Below are 22101 nucleotides of genomic sequence, written 5' to 3' on the forward strand. Positions count from 1 at the left end.
ATAAAAAATAAATTTTTACTATTTGAAAATCTATATTCTTAACTATAACTTCTTTACAGAGATCCAGATCTATATTTTTAAGATGTGCCCATAAGTATGCCCTAATGTGATTTTTAAACATATCTTTTAGAGTTACCAGGAGAATTAAATGAGATAATACACATCAAATACACATTTGACACATCAAATGGTCACATATGTGACCATTCTAATAAGTATTAGAATGCAAGAGAATATGACAACACGATTAAGGGCACATGGATTTGAATCCCAGCTCCATTTCTTCCTAGTGGAATGACCTTGAGAAAGTTACCTTGGGCAAAACCTATTTCTAAATTAATACTGCCTACCTCACAGGGTTATTGTTAAGAATTTAAAGAATAATTCACTTAAGGAATTTGACACAGAGACTATTACTTAGTAATCATTCACCGACTGTTAGCTCTTAGCAATAGTAATATATAAACACACCAAAAAGATCTTAAGGTATTTTATGCAAATTCAAGAGCAGCTGATAAAATAAGAGACAATTTTCTAACAAAAAATCATCTGCAAGTTGATTTAAAGATTAAAGTTTAAAGTTTATACTTAAAAGTTTAAGCTTAAATATGAAAATGTGCTGAATTTTTCCCTAGAGACAGAAACTTTTATATATATTACATTTGGTTGGGCGGGTTTAAAAAAATAGAATTTAGAAATCACATTGGTATTATGCTCACACAAGGGTACACTATTCCACACAAAAAAGAATGAAATGATGCACAGAAATGGATAAATATCAAAAACATCATGCAAAAACAAAAGTAGCCAGTCACAAAAGAGTATGTACTATATGATTCCATTTACATGGATGTGAAGAACAGACACTAATCTATGGTAATAAAAATAACACCTGTGCTTGCCTCACAGTGAGGTGGGTGACTGGGCACAAGGGAATTCTTAGAGATGATGGAAATATTCTTTATTTTGAGCTGGGGGATAGCTACATAGGTATATACATTTGTCAAAATGCAGTGTGGCATACACTTAATTATGCATTTTACCGTAAGTAAATTATACATCAATGAAGTACCATTAACATAAAAATTCATGAGACCGTCCTTTCATATTTCCATAAACTGAAGTGCGCCATGACTTAGCAGCTGTTCATTACATGTTTAAAATAATATTTATTTCCCAATCATATGCATAAGGCAAAGAATATATTAGATTTTATTTTGGATAAGAGCAGTATGTGGAAAATGCAATGCAGTTGATTGGTGAACCTAGGTAATATAATAAGGCTTTAAAAAGCAAAAATAACATTTGCTCGGTTTAGCTTAAAAAAACAAACCTCAAAATTGTAATAAAGGTCCCTATTCATAGTAATTTGTGCTTTATAAAAGGGAACTGTTTAAGATTGAGAGGGCTAACGCTGTATTAATAAGAAAAGGAAATTTAATTTATTCCTTTAGGATTTATGTCTTTGGAAATTTTTAAATAAACTTTCCTTCACAACATTTATGGATCCAAGACTCATTCAGGATATACGAAATATAGTCCATGAGATTTGCCCATTTTCTCCCATGAGATCTGAAGTGTTATGTTCAGTGAAGCACTATAAAGAGGTCAATTAACAAAAACATAAAGTGGGCTCCATAGTCTTTTAGAACATCATTTACCCCTCCCAAGCACATAGAAAAGAGGTGACAGAAAAGGAAGGTGCAGTCCCTGCTCACCCCCCTCACCCCATGTCCTGGGCAGGCATATGCCTGGTACAAGGAGGTGGCCATTATACTTTTTTTTTTTTAAGTGTATTTGTTTATTTTGAAAGAGTAGGGAGGGGCAGAGAGAGAGAGCACAGAGCCCGACGTGGAGCTCAGTCTCACAAACCAAGAGATCATGACCTGAGCCAAAATCAAGAGTCAGACTCTTAACCGACTGAGCCAACCAGGCGCCCCTGGCCATTACATTTCTAATGAACGGTGGGGTGGATGAACCAATAAACTGACTATGAAGTTTCAATGCTGGGGACCTGGGAAAACAATGGTGCCACATACTAAAAAACTTACAAGAAGGAAATCTGTAATAAAAAGACAGCTTTAATTATTAACTAGGTTGTAATTGAAGTACAAATAGGCGACCTAGGTAGAAGTGTTTATTGAAGGAGAAATATGGTGCTGTACCTGTGACAGGGATAAGAACTGGAGTCACAAGAGTGATAATTAAGCCTAGTTGCTGGATATACTCCAAAGGGAAGAAACCGTTATAAGGAGAGAGCAGTAGAGGCCAAGCACAAAATCTCAGGGAATGCCCATGGCTAGGGGACAGGGGAAGAACTAGCATGACTTGGGTAACAGTTCAAGGAGGAAAATGCTTAGGAATAAAAATGGGTCAAAGTGTCAAATACCGTGAAATAACGAAAAAAAAAAAGCATATACTTGTAAGAAACTATAGAATTGTAAATATTCTTTTTATCTATCCTAATTTTTTTTTTCAATAAATGGCAGAAGTTGCCCAAGTTAATTCAGCTGCTATAGTCAGTAAACATTTGCACCAAAGCAAAAAACTAAATTCCCCAAATTAGGAGGAAGTCAAGGGGAGGAAAGAAGTTTGGAGAGAGAGAATGAATCTCTACCACCCCAGTCAGGCACAGGCCATCCCGCAAAGAGGGCACCCCCTCTGGGGCAGGCCTGGCAGGTGCAGGCAGTCAGAAATCTCTAGTTACTCAGCAGCAGCCACTCAAAATTTCTCTGAAGCACCTCAGAAATAGGGGCAGAGAGACATTAGTCAAACCTGTGTAGGGTACCCAGCTTACACTAGGGGATACCGCTAATGTTTCCCTAATTCAAAAATATGTCACACGGGAACTCCAAAGTCAATACAATCTGACTTTATAATCAGAAACAAACCAGAGAAGTAACTGGGTTATGCTCATGTAATTCATTAGTGTCAGAATTTACCAACTATACCTGCTCTCTGGAAAAATTTTTGTTTTTCAAAAATAAAAACTCATAAGGTGCGCCTGGGTGGCTCAGTCGGTTAAGCATCTGACTCTTGATTTCGGCTCAGGTCATGATCTCACAGTCATGACAGCCAGCCCAGCTTCGGGCTCCACACTGAGCATGAAGCCTCCTTGGGATTCTCTCTCTCCCTCTTCCTCTGCCCCTCCCCTGCTCACGTGCAAGCTCACTCTCTCTTAAAAAAAGAAAAACAGGGGCGCCTGGGTGGCGCAGTCGATTAAGCGTCCGACTTCAGCCAGGTCACGATCTCGCAGTCCGTGAGTTCGAGCCCCGCGTCGGGCTCTGGGCTGATGGCTCAGAGCCTGGAGCCTGTTTCCGATTCTGTGTCTCCCTCTCTCTCTGCCCCTCCCCCCTTCATGCTCTGTCTCTCTCTGTCCCAAAAATAAAATAAGACGTTGAAAAAAAAATTAAAAAAAAAAAAAACTCACAAATTGGTCACCACCACAAAGTAGAAAACTGGGAGAATTCTTTTTCAGAATCATTTTAATAATAAAAAAAGATCTTTTCACTGTATCATTTGAATACCTGCCTCAATTTTCTGGTTGATTTGACAGACCAAATGACTCGGTGGAATAAAACTAAAATTGTTTTTCCCCATATGCCATGTTATGGGAAATAGACATGATGTTCTCCTTATTAGGACAGTGGGTTTACAATAGTAGAGCACACTCACAAACTGGAAGCTGTTCAGACAAAGTCATTATCTCAAGTAAAAAAAAAAAAAAATGTTAAGCTTCCAGGCAAAGGATAAATTAACTAGAGTGAAAGAATTTCTTTTCTAAATTCCAGGCAGAAACAGCTTGACACTTTTGAAAGCTGGGTTATGTGGGTTACAATGTTTTTGTATCTTCTCTATATTCTCCTTTACCAACCTCAGCAGCTACATTTTTCCAAAGCATAAAATTTTGACTATGAATAATTTGTATTTTCCTTATAGAACATGTGAATAGGTCAGTGCATCTTTCCACAAGCAGAATAAGCTTGGTTTTGCTTGTTTGTTTTCATCATTCCCATTATACCAGGAAACAGGAAAACATTTATAAAAGAGGAACAGTACACACGAAGCCCAGGAATACTACATTCATTCTAGGTCATTTTTTTTTTTACACATTGAACTATTTTTGTATATTATTTATAGCGTTTTTGATGTCATATCTTTCATTTACACACTAAGTGCTATATTATTATAACCATAACTTCTGCACAGACTGATAGAACATGTATGCACTTGACTAAACTTTTGACTTACCTGTTGCACTATACAAATGAGCTTTGTGGTTTGTTTTGATCAAATTCAACAGTAGACGTGATCATTAAAACAGAAACATTGCTGGGCACCAATAATTTCCAGCTGATTTTATGACACTCCAAAACATTCTCAATTGTATCAAGAAGGTAATGAAATAATTCTAAATAAATCATTTTCATTCACTTATGTTTTTTAAAAGTTGTTTGTTGGGCACATTTGGCAGACATTGCCTCTGGTCAGACACTTGTCACTTTGACAAGATTCAATGGAAATCAACAGTGAAAACTATCGCCATCTAATGAAAACTGATGTTTCAAAGTTATTTACAACTCAGTAAAATAAATGCTCCACTTCCACATATAAGACACCTTACAAAGCAGGACACACAGACCCAAATCAGTGCAAACTACTAGAGGAAAGTGAAATCGAAAAGGTATTTATAACTGATTGCAGTTAAAATGTTCTTGTAAGAGCAAATGTAGCATTAGTCACAGAAACAAAAACTAGAAACAACCCAAATATCCAGGAACATTAGGATAAAGTGTGGTATATTCATATGATAAAATTCTACACAGCAACGAAAATTCAGAAGTACTGGTATGCACAGCATAATAAGTAGCAAAGAAAGCCATACACTATACACACACACACACATATATATGTATATATATGTGTGTGTATGTGTGTGTGTGTGTGTGTATATATATATTCATAAAAGATCAAAATTAGACAAAATTAATGTATGGTATTGGAATTTCTGCTAGCAGTTACCTTGAGAAAGAAAGGTGGAAGTAATAATTTGGAAGAGGCACAAGGAGACTTCTGGAATGCTGCTAATAGTATAAATCTTGATCTGTGTGATGGTTTCACAACAGTGTTTACTTTGTTACAAGTCACTGAGCTGCATGCTTATGATTTGTGTTTTTGAACATACAGCATACTTCATTTGAAAGCTTATTTTATGATGAGATGAAGTAACTAGATTCTACCATGTCTTTCCCACTGAACACAGTTACAGAATGCATGAAGCAACTACTTAAGGATTCTGAAAAGTAAATAATAGAAAGATTGGGGAAGAAGACTGATATTCTCAAACTGTTCATTAACTTCCCCCGCTCTAGTATCCTCCAGCCTAGTTGCAACACAGCCCATAGCCTATAACTGGGCATGATATAGATGGAGTTCTTTAGGAGAATCCCTCTACTTCTGACTCAAGAAGTGAGAAAAGGGGGGCGCCTGGGTGGTGCAGTCAGTTAAGCGTCCGACTTCAGCCAGGTCACGATCTCACGGTCCGTGAGTTCGAGCCCCGCGTCAGGCTCTGGTCTGATGGCTCAGAGCCTGGAGCCTGTTTCTGATTCTGTGGCTCTCTCTCTCTCTGCCCCTCCCCTGTTCATGCTCTGTCTCTCTCTGTCCCAAAAATAAATACACGTTGAAAAAAAATTAAAAAAAAAAAAAAAAAAAAGAAGTGAGAAAAGGGTCTTCTACTACTCCATTCTCTGGTATCCCATCATTCAAGCAATCCTGGGGCAGTGCTGACAACAGCTGCACCAAAGGAGGCCCTCAGGAGTCTAAACTGGTGACATTGGAGAACCTTCCTTTCTCATTGGACGTGTAATGTCAAGAGATTGGGGCAAAGCCCCATCGCTTTGTCCCCCACCATCTGGCCTCAGATGTGGAGTCAGTCACAGGAAGTACATCACAGAGTGGGATAAATAAAGCTCCAGATTTCTGGCCAAAGGACCAAAGAGGAGCCCCAAAGGAACTAAAAAGTGCTGAGAAGACCACAGACAGAGAGGAACTTAGAAAAAATTCCATAAAATTGTTTATGAGCTGGTAGATTCACCTCTGGGCATGTATGAATCGGACACTGAACAGTATACTGTAGACTTTGAAAACTAAACTGTGGGACAGATCATTGCCCTGATCTCACACTGGCCCCTGGGTAGGATGCACATGGGATAGATCTGAAAGGCACTTCAAAGACTGACAGTGGAACAGATACTGAAATCACAACCTACAGAAGACAAGTCAGAATTTGCTGCTTAAACCCAATGTGCTGAAATAAAAACATCAACATTCTCGGGGCACCTGGGTGGCTCAGTCGGCTGTGTCCAATTCTCATTTCAACTCAGGTCATGATCTCACAGTTTGTGGGATCAGGCCCACTTTGGGCTCTGCACTGACAGTGTAGAGCCTAAGATTCTCCCTGCCCCTCCGCTGACTGTTCTCTCAAAAAATAAACAAACATTAAAAAAATATAAATCAACATTCTCTATAGAACTTTAAATGAGAACCAAAGTCTTAGAACATAAATAATCAAAATGACCAGGATGCAATTAAAAAATTAGTCTGCATATGAAGAACCAGAAAAATCTCAATTTGTATGGAAAAACAACCAGGTGACACAAATGTTAAAATTATCCAACAATAATCTCAAGGCAGTTCTTACAAAAATTCTCCAAAAAGTAATAGTGAACACCCTTGAAATGAAAGGAAGGATAGAAAGTCTCAACAAAGAAATACAAGATATAATGAAGAACCAAGTAGAAATTTTGAACTTTGAAAATTGCAGGAACTGGAATAAAAAATTCACTAGATGGGCTCAGTAGAAGAATAGTGATGATCAAGTCACCGAACTTGAAGACAGACCAGGAGAAATTATAAAGATTGAGAGGGAAATGAGCAGATCTTTGGGGATCTGTGGGACAATAACAAAAGCTCTAAGATTCACATCATCATAGATTTGGAAATAGAAGAGAATGTGCTGTAAAAATAAATCTTGGAAGAAATAGTTGCTGAAACCTTCCCAAATTTGACAAAAGGCAAAAATTTATAGACTCAAGAAACTCCATTAACCCTAAACAGGTTAAAACCAAAGAAATCAATGTCCAGGCATAGCACAATCCAACTGCTAAAAACTAAACACCAAGAAAAAAGCCTTGAAAGCAACCAGAGAAAACTGACACATTATATACAGGGTAACAATGATTTGAATGACTACCAATTTCCCTTGAGAAACACAGAAGTAAGTGGAATAACTTTTTTAAACACTGAATGAACTGCCAACCCGGAATTCTATATCCAATGAAAATACCCTTCAGGAATGAAGGTGAAATCTAGACATTTTCAGATAAAGGAAAACTGAGAGAATTTATTGCCACCAGAACTGCTTTAAAAGAAATGTTGAAGGAAGTTCTTCAGGTAGAAGGAATACTGGAAATCAGGAAAAAACAATAGAAATAGAAACATCTATGTAAACACAGTAGGCTATTCTCTTTTTTTTTTTTTTTTTTTTGAGAGAGAGAGAGAGAACAAGGACATGAGTGGGGGAAAGGGGCAGAGGGGGAGAGAGAGAGAGAGAGAGAGAGAGAGAGAGAGAGAGAGAGAGAGAGAATGAATCTTAAGCAGGCTCCACACCCAGTGTGGAGCTCAACACAGGGCTTGATCCCATAACACTGGGATCAATCATGACCTGAGCCGAAATCCAGAGCTGGACACTCAACCAACTGAGCCACGTAGGCACCCCTATTCTCCCCCTGAGTTGTTTAAAACACTTTTAATGGCTTAAAGAAAAAATACAACTACATATACTGTCATTATATATATATATATATATATATATATATATATATTCACAAGATAAACGTATAACACAGAGAGATACATACACATGTGTGCATGAGGAAGAGAGATTCAAATAATCCAACATGAATCAGGATATAGAACACAGGAATGAAAGAGAGGGAACAAACAGAAACAAATAATAAAATGGTAGATCTAAATAAAAACATAACAATAACCATATTAGATGTAAATATCTCAATGCACCAATCAAAAGACAAAGATTGGTTAAAAGAACAAAAAAACCAATTCCAACAAAAAAATGACCCAATTATACTAGGTCTACAAGAAATTTGTTTAGAACATAATAATGTAGGTATATTAAAAGTAAAAGGGTAAAGATACACCTTGTAAATACCGATAAAAAGAAAAATTGAAGTAGCTATATTAATATCAAAGAAAATAGATTTTAAAGCAGAGAAAACTACCAGAGATAAAGAGCGACATTACATTATGAAGGGTCAATTCTCCAATAAGACATAAAAACACTAATTGTGGGGGCGGTTGGGTGGCTAAGTCAACTGAGTGTCCAACTCTTTTAAAAAAATTTTTTTTAACGTTTATTCATTTTTGAGACAGCGAGAGACAGAGCATGAATGGGGGAAGGTCAGAGAGAGAGGGAGACACAAAATATGAAACAGGCTCCAGGCTCTGAGCTCTCAGCACAGAGCCCGATGTGGGGCTCGAACTCACGGACTGCGAGATCATGACCTGAGCCAAAGTCAGAAGCCCAACCAACTGAGCTACCCAGGAGCCCCAAGTGTCTAACTCTTGATTTCAGCACAAGTCATGACTTCATGGTTCATGAGTTAGAGCTCCATGTCTGCACTGTCAGTGTAGAGCCTGCTTGGGAATCTCTCTCTCCCTTTCTCTCTGTCCTTCCCCTGCTCTCTCTCTCTTTTTCTCTCTCAAAATAAATAAACAAAAATTACAAAAATACTGTTAATGCACCAAATAACAGTTTCAGAATACCTGTACATGAAAAAAACAGAACTGAAAGAGAAATAGAAACATCTACAATATTTGGAGATTTATTCATCTCACAATGATCAATAGATCTAGTAAACAGGAAACAGGCAAGACTATGAAAGTAGTAAACAACAGTATTAACTAATCTAATTGACATTTAAAGAACATTCCTCCCAACAATTGCAGAATATATATATATTTTTTTTCCCCAAGTGTAAACAAAACATTCACCAAATCATATCCTGGGTCATAGAATAAACCCTAACAAATTTAAAAGAATCAAAATTATACAAAGTGTATTCTCTATAGTAGAATTAGAATAACATAAAGCAAAGAGAAAAAACTCCAAACGGCAGCAAATTTAACAGCACAATCCTAAATAATTCATAAGTCAAATATGTAGTCTCAAGGGAAATTATAAACTATTTTAAAGTAAAGAATATTAAAATAAAACCTATCAAACTTTGTGAGATGCAAATAAAGCCATTCTTAGCATCAAATTACTATACTAGACAAGAATAAAGGTCTCAAATCATAACCTAAGCGTCTACCTTACGGGAAAAACAGACAGCAAAGTAAATCTTAAACAAGCAAAGGAAGGAAATACTGAGGAGCAGAAATCAATAAAGTTGCAAATAAATAGAGAAAAATCAATGAAACCAAAAGATGGTTCTTTATATTCAGAATATATCACTTCTGTAATAGGTATGTGCTATCACTACACACCTATTAAAACAGCTAAGATTTAAAAAATAAAAAACTGAAAAAACCACATTCCAGAGAGGATGCACAGCAAGGGGAACACTTGCACACCACTAGTGCAAAATTGAACAGCCATTTTTGAAAACAGTTCGGCAGCTTTTTTTTACAAAGTTAAACATACCCTTACTATCTAACCCCAGTAATTTCATTCCCAGATATTTACCCTAGGGAAATGAAAACTTATGTTTATACAAAAACTTGTACACAAATGTTTATAGTAGATCTACCCATGACTTACAAAAACTTGAAACAGCTCAATTATCCTTCAAGGCACGAATGAATAAACAAATGGTAATAGACTCAAGTAATAAAATATTTGGGAATTAAAATGAATCAACGATTGCTACATGCAGTAACAACTTGGATGAATCTCAAAGGCATTATGATAAGTGAAATAAACCAATCTCAAAAGGTTACATACTCTACCATTCCATTTATATGATCATCTCAAAACTACAAAGCTATAGTGGAGAATAGATCAGTGATCACCAGTGGTTAAGGGTGGGAGAAGCTTGTAATTACAAAGAGATAGTATGAGGAAGTTTCTTTTGAGGTGATACAACTGTTCTGTGTCTCGACTGTGGTAGTGTTTACACAAGTCTATACATGCATTAAAATTCATAGAACTCATAAAATCCACACAATTTTTAGTGGCCAAAAGGTCAATTTTATTATATGTTCATTTTTTAAATAAAATATAAATAATTAAGTTTACTTTTTAAATGTTTTATTTTTATTTATTTATTTTTGAAAGAGAGAGAGTGAGAGCACTCACGGGCAAGTGGGGAGGAGCAGAGAGAGGAAGGGAGAAAATTCCAAGTTGGCTCCACGCTGTAAGTGCAGAGCCCAATGTGGGGCTCAATCTCACAAACTGTGAGCTGAAATCAAGAGCTGGATGGACATTTAACCAACTGAGCCACCCAGGTCTCCACGTTTACTGTTAAAACTTACGGTACAGGGTGGTGCCTGGGTGGTTCAGTCGGTTAAGTGTCCATCCAGCTCTTGATTTCAGCTCACAGTTTGTGAGTTCAAGCCCCACATCGGGCTCTCTGCTGTCAGCACAGAGCCCACTTCAGATCTTCTATCCCCCTCTTTCCCTGTCTCTCTGCCCCTCCCCCACTCTTTTCCTCCCTCTCAATAATAATAAATATTAAAAACAAAAACATAGTGTACAGATGTCCCCAGATATGACTTGAGTATCTAGGTTACAAAGACTAATTTGACTACAAATGAAAACTAGGAAGATAGTGATGTACTCACCACTGGCCCCTCTACAGTTTCCATTACTAGAATCCATCGGAAAATCTGAAAGTGATAAAATAAAGAATTATAATTTATTCATTATTGAGAATTCCCATATAAAAATCTAATTCAGTCATCAATTTAATTAAATCTAATTCAGTCATGTCTCAAGGAAGTGGATTCTTATTAGTGCCATGAGCTTGGCACTCTATTACTTATAGGTCAAATAAGGACAAGATCTATTTTGTATGAGTGAAAGAGGATATGCTCTTTTGAGTTCTCCTCAATTGTGCATAAAATTTCAGGGTTTAGTAAGTTTTTGAGTCTCACACAATTTCTGACACCATGAAGTCCATGCACATATTAGGCATTCACCCAACACTTGGGTCTTGATGACTAAAAGAAGCCAACACATCTCTTCAATAAATAGATGTAGCACACATTACTAGCATATATTTAAATTCTTGGTGCCTAAAGAAAACATTCAAAAAACATTCTCATGCCCTTTGTTACCTGTAAACAGTTCTTCAGCAGAAAGAAAGCATACCATGCAGGGACCAGTGCAATTAATAGACGTGGTAATAATTGGAAATTGTCAAGGACTCTTTTCATGATCCCATAATCCAAGAAAATGGTAATGATGAATGATAAATAGTAATTTATATTATAAAGTTCTTCGGTGTTCTAGTTAAGAAAGCAGCCTCTAGGGGAGCCTGGGTGGCTCAGTCAGTTAAGGTCTGACTCTTGATTTAGGCTCAGGTCATGATCTCACAGTTTGTGAGTTTGAGCCCTGTGTCAGGCTTTGCACTGACAGAGCAGAGCCTGCTTGGGATTCTCTCTCTGTCTCTCTCTGTCTCTCTCTCTCTGTCCCTCCCAACCCACCTCTCAAACATAAATAAATATTTTTAAAAAAGGAAAAAGAATTAAAAAGCTGCCTCTAGGGAATAAGAGTGCCTCAGCAAAACACCCTGCTGAGACTTGCTGAACTTAGCTATCCATTCTTATTGCTACTTCAACTCAGTACTTTTATATAAGTTTTAGATTTGTATTAATACGTTATGTTAAATAACTTCAATATCTGTTTATCCTAACAGAAAATAACACTCTTCTTCTGTCCTTTTTCTTCATAGGATATGTCATGAATAAATTTTAAAAGGAGTGGTTAATACCATGTTAGGACAATAGTACTCAAAATTACTATTAATCAATTACATTCTCAGGCTTAGTAATCATCGTCTGGTATTTAAAAAGCTCTGTACAAGGAAAGACAGTAACCATCAAATAGGCAGGCAACAAATACTTGATTCTAAAACATTAGGTTTGACTTAGTCATATACTATTAATTTAATGACTTTTATTCTATGCAAAGACTTTATTCATGATAAATGTATCCAAGTGTTAAAGTAACATGCCAATCAATGGTTTTATTTCTGAATAATTCCAATAATCATAATACATATATGACCTATACCAAAATGATCTTTCTGTAAATGAAGAAATTATATTAAACCACATGTAAAATAATTGTTTAGTGTCGAAATGTTGAAATAAAAATGAAAAAAATCTCTCAGAGAAAAAAACAACCCTTTGATATAGTTGAATCTAGGAAAGTGGTTTTACTACTCTCATTCTTACAGAAAAATGTTTCTTCATTTTTAAAAGTGCTTAGAAGTCAATTGGTAGAATTATAAGAGAAAAAAGTTATCTGGTCATAAATAATCCAAAAAAATTGTTTTCATAAAGTTAAACTTAGGAATTCCAACAATATCCTAAGTTAAAATAGCAGGCATTATTAGGTTGTATGCCCCAAGAATTTCTAGTAGGGGTCATAGAAGTTTCCAGAAGAAGAGTCCTAAAGGAGCTGGGGAGGGTTGGGTGGGGGGTGCGTTCCACATAGAAAATCACATGTGTAAGAAATATGGAAAGAAATTGCAGTACTCACCAAGGGACCTGCAAGTCTTCCAGTGTGGCTAAAATAGAGAAAGTTGTGAGCAGAGAGAAATGAAGCTAGAGAGGTAGGAAGGGATGAAGTCACAAAGGCTAGAGACAGACACCAAAGGATTTTAAGCAACAGATTGACATTTCAGAAAGATCACCCTGTTGGAATATGGAGGGACAATACTGGAAGTAAGCAAGCCGATTATTACCCCGTGGCCATAATCCATGTGACACATGTGGAGACCCAAACTAAGAGAGCAGCATCAGAGAAGGAGGGAAGGAAACCGGATTCAGAGTAGATCCATAACACTTAATACCCATTAAATGTGGGGGTGGGGGGCAAGGGGGGCAGTAAAGAATAGGGTAGAATCAAGGATGACTCCCAGGCCTGGAGCATGGGTATGCTGGTGCCTCGTAACCATATAAAAAAATACTCAAAAAGAATAGGCAGATGAGGGGAAGGAAAGGAGGAGTTCACTTTGTGGCATGATGAGATTGAAGGGCTCGGGATTAGATGTGAGAATCTGGAATGTACTCTTATCTCAAAAGTGTAGTGAAGTAGTTATCTCTTATCTCTTGGAATCCCTGTCCAGAGCTGTCTTTTATTCTCTTAAGCTATATATAAGTGAGCTTTTGAAATACAATGGACAAAACTTGATCCATTAACTGCAATCTGACAGTCAAAAGACACAGATTCTCTCAAAAGTTATGAATCAGCTCTTTCTTCTTAAGACAGCAAGTGTATTGGAGAATGATTTCTGGTTTGAATCTTCTCTCTCTTAATAGCTTTATGACCTTGCACAAGTCACTTATATGCCTCAGCTTCCTTTTCTTCAAAATGGGAATAGTACCCACCAGGTAGTTATTACAGTAAATTGAAATGCATAACACACTTAAAACAGCAGATGAAACATGCTAGTGTTATTAGTTCTTATTCTGGTTGCTGCTAACAATCCCTGAGAGGACATGTCCTTTCCTCGATCACATTGTTATTAAACACTTACATTGTGCTTTGCCATTCATCGATCACTTCACATGAATAGTTCTCTTATTCTTCTCTATTCACAATGTCAATCTTGAATGACTTGCTCAAGGTCTAACATTAATGGCAAAGGTGGAATACCAACTAAGGGTCTAGAGCTCTAAAACTGTGCAATTGCAGAAATATAACCAATTCTTAATTATTCAAAACTGTATGTCTCTTCTTTCTATACACCTAGCAGAAAGAGAAAGGCCAAATAGAACTTAAGTCAGTTTTGCTATTTATAGCAACAACTATTTGGAAGTCTGGTAGGAATGAAATTTTAAAAAATGAATCATTAAGATTTGGGGGCTACATAAGATTTTATTACCACAAATAATTAGGTTAGCTGTGATGAAATACCGTAACTCTCTGAGATAGTCTCTTCCCTACCCCACCCAGAATGCCTTTCAGTATTTTATGTAATGAAGCATCTTTAGGGGTGTCTGGGTGGCTCAGGCGGTTAAGCGTCTGAATCTTGGTTTCATCTCAGGTCACAATCTCACAGTTCGTGAGTTCAAGCCCCATGTCAGGCTCCGCAGCTGGCAGCATGGAGCCTGCCTGGGACTCTCTCTCTTTCTCTCTCTCTCTCTCTCTCTCTCTCTGCCCCTTCCCTGCTCATGCTCTCTCTAAATAAAAAAATTTTTAAAAATCTTTAAAACTGTGTTCTCTCCAGTCTTAATCTAAAATTTCCATTTCTTCTTTCCATTCCATTTTCCTCCTATCACACTAAATAATTTTTCCTTCTTGGTATTTGGCCCCTCAAATATTTGTAGAGCAGGGCTGAAGAAAAGGCTGCCTGTTTCTCAGAGAGCAGAGATATGACTAAACAGCAATACATGCATGTGAAAGCTGGCATGGTCCAGGCAGCAAGAGAGGGCCTGGCGAAATGTGTTGAGCAAGAACTGAGGTGACGAGCTAACACTACCGCAGAAACCAGCAATGACTGAGGATTGATTATAAAACCCTTGGCATGGTGAACCATAGGTACTGAATAAATAGCTGGGAAATATCATACATAAGTTTTCTTAAATTCTTGATCTCTACACATCCAAGATCAACTATTTATAATTAACAGACATCCATCAGACTCATTCTCTCTTCCTGTTGCTCCCAAAGGGATTTGTTCTTGATCCTGAGGTCCAGGTTAATTTGTGTAAAATGAAATATTAAGCTTGTGTGTTCAGAAGGAAGATCTGCTTGTCCAGTTGGGTCCCTGTGTGGAGCTTGTTTTCCAGAGCTGAAGTGATAAAAATTCTAGGCTGTATCTGCATTGACCAGCCTACCGTTTCAAAAAAGAAAACATCATTTTGATACCACAATGATAACCATGGCGAAAAAGCAATAGCAGCAGCACCAATCTGTTAGGGACGATGTCCCAGGTACCATGATCTTTAACTTCATCTTCACCATGCCTGTGGGATGTAGTCAGTGCTATTGCCATGATACAGATCAGAAAACTTTAAACCAGAGAGGTTATATAATTTCCCTGCAATAACACTTGATAGGAAGCAGAGTCCAGATTCAACACCTGGCCTGCTGGGCTCCTACCCACACTCTTGACTCGCCATACAATACTGAAGACAGGACTAGAGGTCTTAACTGGCAGAAATGAATCCTCCGATAAAGCAGTTGTGCATGAAGCCACAACTCCATAGTAAATATACAATGTGGAAAAAGAATACATTTAATGTGAATTTGGTGGCAAGGGTCAGGATAGGATCTTTTTTTTTTTTTTTTAAACATATGCTGGCCCCTAGTATTTCGAAAGCAAAAAGTAGTTTGAAGCACTGCCCCATTTCAGCACGTAAATGGGCCTAAACTTGTTTGTGGAATCTTACTGTGCTAGGAGGGAAGAGACCCATGTGAAAATGGTAGGACTTGCAAATCCTCTTGGCATTGAAGGAATGTGAAGGGTGGCCTCTTTTATTCAGGGAGACCTCATTTTTGTATTCGGCTGGATTCTAGTCATAAAACATAAATGATTCTGTTTATACCTAGAGGAAGAAAAAAAGCTGCTTCACGGACTATCCTATCCCACTGAACCAAGCAGTATATTGCATCGTAAATTAAACTGGCCACATATGGTAGTTACTAAGTAATTCCAGGTGTCCAACAGTTTGACCCAGGATAGGGAATGAAATTTTCAGCAAGCTGGCCTTGGAAGCCAGGGGACCCTTCGGGTTAGAATCCACCTCTCCATTCCCCATCCCCACCTCCCCTGAAGCTCCCACCTGCCACCAGGGCCAAGGACTCACACTGAAGGTTGTGGTAAAGGGAGGGAAAAGGGAGACCATCACGAAAATATGGTTCCTACTGCCGCCTACCCCTACCTATTTTTCCAGCAAGGATGCAGTCAACAAAGCAGCTATTATGGCCTTTGAAAGCAGCTCAGAAATCATGTCCCACTTAGTGACAAATTGTTTCCATGCAAGTCCTATTTGAGAGCTTCAATGAGGCAGTTGTTCTGCATTTGGTCCCCAACGATAGGTAATTCAGGGACACTTAAGGAAGCTGCTTCCCATCCATATTGACCACAGCGTTTGAAAGCTGTTCATCTTGCCAAACCTCTCTCATTTGAGGTCCATCTCGAAGAGAGGTTTCAGAGCAAGTCTTTTCCTTTAATGGGAGGAAAGCATTTCAGAGTGAACCATAGCCACCTCATTCCAGGTCATTGGCCTGAGCAAAGCACCAGTATTTAACAGATTCTAAGTGTCTGGCAAACCAGGGCAGCAACTGACCAAGCTCTTCCAGAAGCTGCACAGACTGTGACTCAAGAGTGTTCTTTGAGCCCAAAGATTAAGAAGAAATACATTTCTTTCTCTTACATTATACAGCCAGTTATTCGTTCTTGATTAAAACCAAGACGACTTAATAGGTATATTCAAAGAGTGATTAAGTGAGGGGACCATGGAAAAGCTTCTGGAATCTTCCTGTTCAGTTTTGGTTTTACACCTATTTGTACTCTCTGCCTCTCCACGCATTTTATGGTAAGCATGTCAATGTGCACAGAAAATAGTTTTTTCCAAATCAATTCTCTGACAGCCAAGAACTGTTACCTAGAGATGGACTATGGGCATGAGCTTAGGCTGAGCAGGTCAAGTGGCAGGAGGAAAAATTTGACGCCCAGGAAATGAACAGAGGAGGCAATCGAGTCAGCACATTTAATAACAGAGTTCATCTGGGGAAGGTATGAAAGAGAACAAACCATAACAAATATGAAATTCTATGAAGGGTGAAATTTGAGTTGAGGGGTAATTGGTAGGAGTGCTATTAAGTGAGAATTAAATGAACCATAATGAACCAGGTTTAGCTGGGGTCTTCAGAGTTATGACTGTCCTAATTAGACCAAATACTAGTGAGAAAACAACTTGTGGTTGATTCCATTAAATGCAGAACTACAATCAAGCTTTACAGTAGGGAAAGATGAAAATGAATGTGTGGTTGGTGCACACACAGCACAAAGGGCATGAAATAAGGTATTAAAGACATATTTGCAGGGCATACATAACAAACAGTAGGGCAAGGGGTGAGATTAAAAGTAACATTACGTGAGCATATGATGATAGCACACCTTAAATATAACTCCTTTCATCCATATGTCACTTACAAAAGGACTTGAAGGCATGTGGGAATGTGAAAAGAGCCCAGCAATTCACTTCGCCAGCTCTGTGGCTGGGAGCAAGTCACAGAAGCTAATTAGCAGTGCATAGCAATGTTTCACAGCTGTTTCAGTCTGGAATGGAAGAACAATTTATCTCATTGAAAGGACGAAGAAATTTAAGGTGAAGGTAATTGCTCAAATTGGACTTTGAGCAAACACATATCACTAACATCTGTGGGTTGGAGTAAGATTACTGAAATTATCTAGGCATTTTTAATGATTAGAAGAAAATGGTGCTTCAGTTTTTCTGTTTTCACCATACAATCTTGACAAGCAGCTACAACAGGAAAAATACGGAAAATGCGTGATTGAGAATGCAAGAAAATCCGGCAAGAAAGTTCAGTGACTGTAAACAAATTAAGAAAGTAAAAAAAAAGAGCATCACTATGCAAGACGTGGTTACTTAGACATGGAAAGCATGGAAAGCACAGGGTCACCGTTGAGCACAAGTGTGACGGGGAGTTTGGAATGAACTGCAAGTTTCAGAAAGACGGATAGCCTATCGGAATGGAGTGCATCAGTCTGGAAGAGAGAAGAAAGAAGTGGTGCTCCAGAGAGGAGTGATGAAGAGAAGCGACCCCAAGGAACAAAAAAAAAAAAAAGGCAGAATTAGAGAGTAAAAGGCGAGTAACAAAAACTCCGAGAAGCGGGGTAGCTAGAGGTCGGGACGGAGGCTGGGCCAGAGCCGGACTCACCCGCTCCGTCCGCGGTAACGATGGCCTCGGGAGAGATGCACACGCCACGGTCATAAACAGGCAGCTCCTCGCAGGCCAGACTCTCGGGCCACGAGTGGCGGTACTTGATAAGGATGGGCTCGCAGCCCTGCCGGGCCCGCTCGCACACAGACTTGCAGGGCTTGATGGGCTCGTGCTGGAAGTCAATGGTGCAGATGGGCGCATACATGGCACAGAGGAAGAAGAGCAGATCCGGGCTGCACTGGGTGCCCAGCAGACCTTCGAACTGCTCAATGGCCAGGATGGCGTTAGCCTGGGTGCTGTGGTGCAGGTGGTTGGGCATCTTGGTCATGTTCCAGGGCAGGGACTTGCACAGGGGGATGCGCACGGGTTCGCAGGCTGCAGCTCGTGCTGCGGGCACCCAGAGCAGACAGAGCGCAGCCAGGGCGAGCAGCCCGGCCCGCAGCAGCAGCAGCATCCCTCCTGGACCGCCGCAGACCATGATCCCGGCAGGACGGGGCAGGGTTCAGCAGTGCCGAGGACGCCGACAGGCCCGCTTCGCGGTCCCCTCTTCCCCCCTGGAAGTGGACACAATGATCTGGGAGCTTCTCCTCCCCCGACGATCTCAGTTTCTTTCCTTGGATCAAATTCCCCCAATGGGGTCCCACGAGCTCCGCCGACCTCCGGCCGCCGCCGCCCCTGCCTCTCTGGCTGTTCTTTCCCGACGTCTAAGCCTTCTGGGGCAGCAGCATCTATTTATTCCTCGCTCCCTCTGGCAGAAGCGTCAGATTCGCAGATGAATCAGATTAAAGGAAAACAAGAGGAAGCGAGGGAGAAATAAAATCAAAAGTAGAATTCAGCTGAGGCAGTTGGAGCTCTGGACTGTCACGTCCCCTGGATTATGAAAAGGTGCTAACAGAAGCATGAAATTCTCCAACGGGGGAAGGAGGGGCTGGGGCGGGGGAGGGGAAACCAGAGGGAAAAGACTCCTAATGGGGGAGGAGGGTGCGGTAAGAGTTTCAGTTCTTGTAGGCTGAGCAAAAAGATCCAGTTCTTGGTGGGAGTTGACGCTGATGCAGCAGCGACCGCCGCAGGCAGGAAGGACCAGCCGGAGGAGCCCCGACGCGAGAGGTCTGTGCCTCGGAACCGCTGCGCTCCACTTTCCCACCTCCGGGCCAGAGAGGCAGCCCCGCCCCCACCCCCCACCGCCAACCCCTCGGTGCAGTCCCAGCCCTCCAATGCCAGCTCCTCTTCCTGGGATGGGAGCGGAGGTGGGGGTGGGGGGAAAGACAAGGTCTGCCGGTTGGAGGCAGACGGGAGGGAAGCCTCGAGAAGCAGCCAGGATGCCGTAAGGCAACACAGCGCTGACTTGAGACGTGCACCTCTTTCACATCCCCACGCTGGCTCCAAAGAAAAGCCCCCAGACCCTCGCTGAAAGCCCACCCCAATCCCTGACGGAGGAGTACCAAGTTCCCCACTTGGGAGCCCACCCAAGCACCCTCACTCCCTGGACACAGCTCTTCAGGCAAACTACCGCTTTACTTCTGCGCATCACCAGCTCTGCACAAAGTCAGACTTCAGGAGGAAGGACTTCAGCAATGTCACTTTAAATGTCCAAGTCACAGAAAACACAGCCCCCTGCATGCAGTGGTGAAGGTTTATCAACCCAGAGTTCAGGACTACAGAAGTCTGCATTATGAATAACAAAGTGGTGGGCGGGGGAGGGGGGGCAGCCTTTCATAAAAAGGAAAGAAATCTGTACATAATACAAGTAGGCCACCAGAAGCAAGAAACAGGTTTTTTAAAAAGCATTTTTTTCTTTGCCCTGCAGAATTAGAACTTTGGAGTTTTGCTTCTTAAGGCGAAGAGTGAAAAACTACCTGCTTTGAAGTATCTGGTTTTTGTTTTGTTTTGTTTTGTTTTCTGATTTTACTCACTAAAATAAAATGGCATTTATTATTCAACTCTTGTCACCAAGGATTTCACCTAACACTTGAAAGAAATGTGTAGGAAAATTACACCACACAGGTAATAATAATCATGATGATAACAATAAAACCCTTCCCATCCAAATTAGCTCAATCTAGAGAAGAAAATAGAAACCAGATCCCCTCCTGGTCTTCTCTGTCACTAATGAGCCACATCTTTTCCTTCCTCTCCCCCTCTGCCTTCTCAGGGCATATTGTAAATGGAATGACCTATTGAGGCCCTGCACCCTGCCCTTTAACCCAGCAAAAGGATTGTAGAATGTCAGAAAACACAGCTTTCATTGAGAAGAGAAAGAAACCTTAAAACAAAACAGGAAGTCACCTTTGCCCTGCATCATTGAAATATTTCACTGCTTTAATCCAGCCATTTCTCAGAGTCAACAAGAAGCAGAAAAATGATGCCCCCGCTTTAGAGCACACAGGGAGTTGTGGGTGTCCATTCCCCGTCACTGACCTGATGGCACTTACAAAACATCAGTGCTCACTTGAGTTTATGAAATTTTATCTCTAAAATGACCATAAAGAGCAGTTTGTGACTATAGTAAATTTCTTCAGAAGCAAGTTTGTTCCACTTAGGAGAAAACACAACAGATGGTAGATAGGGAGTCATTTAGTTAGTACAAATTTTGCCTGGTCTACAATTATTTCATGTAATGTAAGAAAACAAAGCCAAAATTGTATAAATGAATTAGATGAAAGATGATATAGCAAGTAAAATTTGGGGGGAAAAAACAAAATTGAAACAGTCAATATTAGAACATTTGGGGGAATCCATATTTTAAAATGTAGGTGGAATTTTCAATAAATTAGAAGAAGGAAGTGAACCATAGATGCAACAGATTGTTTGCTATATGTGTTTCCCTGTTTGCCATAAGTCTTTCAGTATAAGAGGAAACAAGCTAATTGTTTTTATGGTTCCACCACTGTCTGAAATAAAAGCTTACTTTCCTTCCCCTTCACAGAAGTTAATTATCCACTTTGTCTAACATGTCCCCTCACAATTTTAGTCTCTAATCCAAACTTGTCTTTATCAACACCCAAAATAAATTTCACTGCCTCCCACATGTCTTTTTGAATACACTGCCTGGTTTTGTTCATTTTTCTAGTTAGTTCCTCTTGAACTTTGTTCATTTGTGCAAATTATTCTTTAGCACCTGTCAATTTATTGCTTCAAAATATTTTTCTTTTGTTATTTCATCTGGGTGTGCCCTGCCTTCCTAAATAGTATGTATGATTTTCTTTAAGAAGAGACTTCATCCTCTATGTCTTTTGAAATAAGCATTTGAGAAATGTGAGCTGATGGAATTTGGAATGCAATATTTTAAATATTAAAACATAAATGTCTAAAAACATATAATAAATGAATGCCTTAAAGAGAAATAAAATACAGGGGCGCCTGGGTGGCTCAGTTGGTTAAGCGTCCAACTTTGGCTTAGGTCATGATCTCACGGGTTCATGAGTCTGAGCTCCACGTGGGGCTCTCTGCTGACAGTTCAGAGCCTGGAGCCTGCTTCAGATTCTGCGTCTCCCTCTCCCTGCCCCTCCCCACCCATGCTCTGTCTCTGTCTATCTCTCAAAAATAAACAAAATGTAAAAAAAAAATTAAGAAAAGAGAAATAAAATACAGTTGGAATAAATAGAGTGAAGTCTGAAAACCAAGCTATGTGATCATGAAGGAAACACAAATTAGATAAGGAATACAGTCTCCACTAGTAGATGAGCCATGCCCCTAAAAGTGACTGCCTTCCAAAAGGCCCACATTTACAGAAATTAAGGGAAGGTTGAAACCTGATTCCTCAGAGGAAACGGGTCATAGGTAATTTGTTTCTCTTATGTTATTTTAAGGTTTAATTTAACAAGCATTGAACTGACCCTGATCCATTAGGACCCTGATCCTAATGTAAAAGTGCACCAGGGCTGTGTGATAGCCGCCTGTTTTAGATATCTCTCCACATCTGTTGAAAAGTCATT

At 39.5% G+C, this 22101-nt stretch overlaps 1 protein-coding gene across 1 annotated transcript in view; it reads right to left on the bottom strand.

The window, feature by feature from the left end:
- The window catches only part of FRZB (frizzled related protein), a 32766-nt gene extending 13449 nt beyond the window's left edge, over positions 1-19317 (bottom strand). Inside the window, exons 1-2 of the mRNA XM_043577226.1 lie at positions 18164-19317; positions 10864-10908 (exon numbers count right to left, since the gene is read on the bottom strand). Of these exons, the coding sequence (XP_043433161.1) occupies positions 10864-10908; positions 18164-18644 (526 nt within the window). The 5' untranslated portion in view covers positions 18645-19317. The remainder of the gene's footprint in view (positions 1-10863; positions 10909-18163) is intronic.
- Between the last annotated feature and the right edge of the window lie 2784 nt (positions 19318-22101).

The sequence above is a fragment of the Prionailurus bengalensis genome, chromosome C1 (assembly GCF_016509475.1).
Source record: "Prionailurus bengalensis isolate Pbe53 chromosome C1, Fcat_Pben_1.1_paternal_pri, whole genome shotgun sequence".
Taxonomy (NCBI): Eukaryota; Metazoa; Chordata; class Mammalia; order Carnivora; family Felidae; genus Prionailurus; species Prionailurus bengalensis.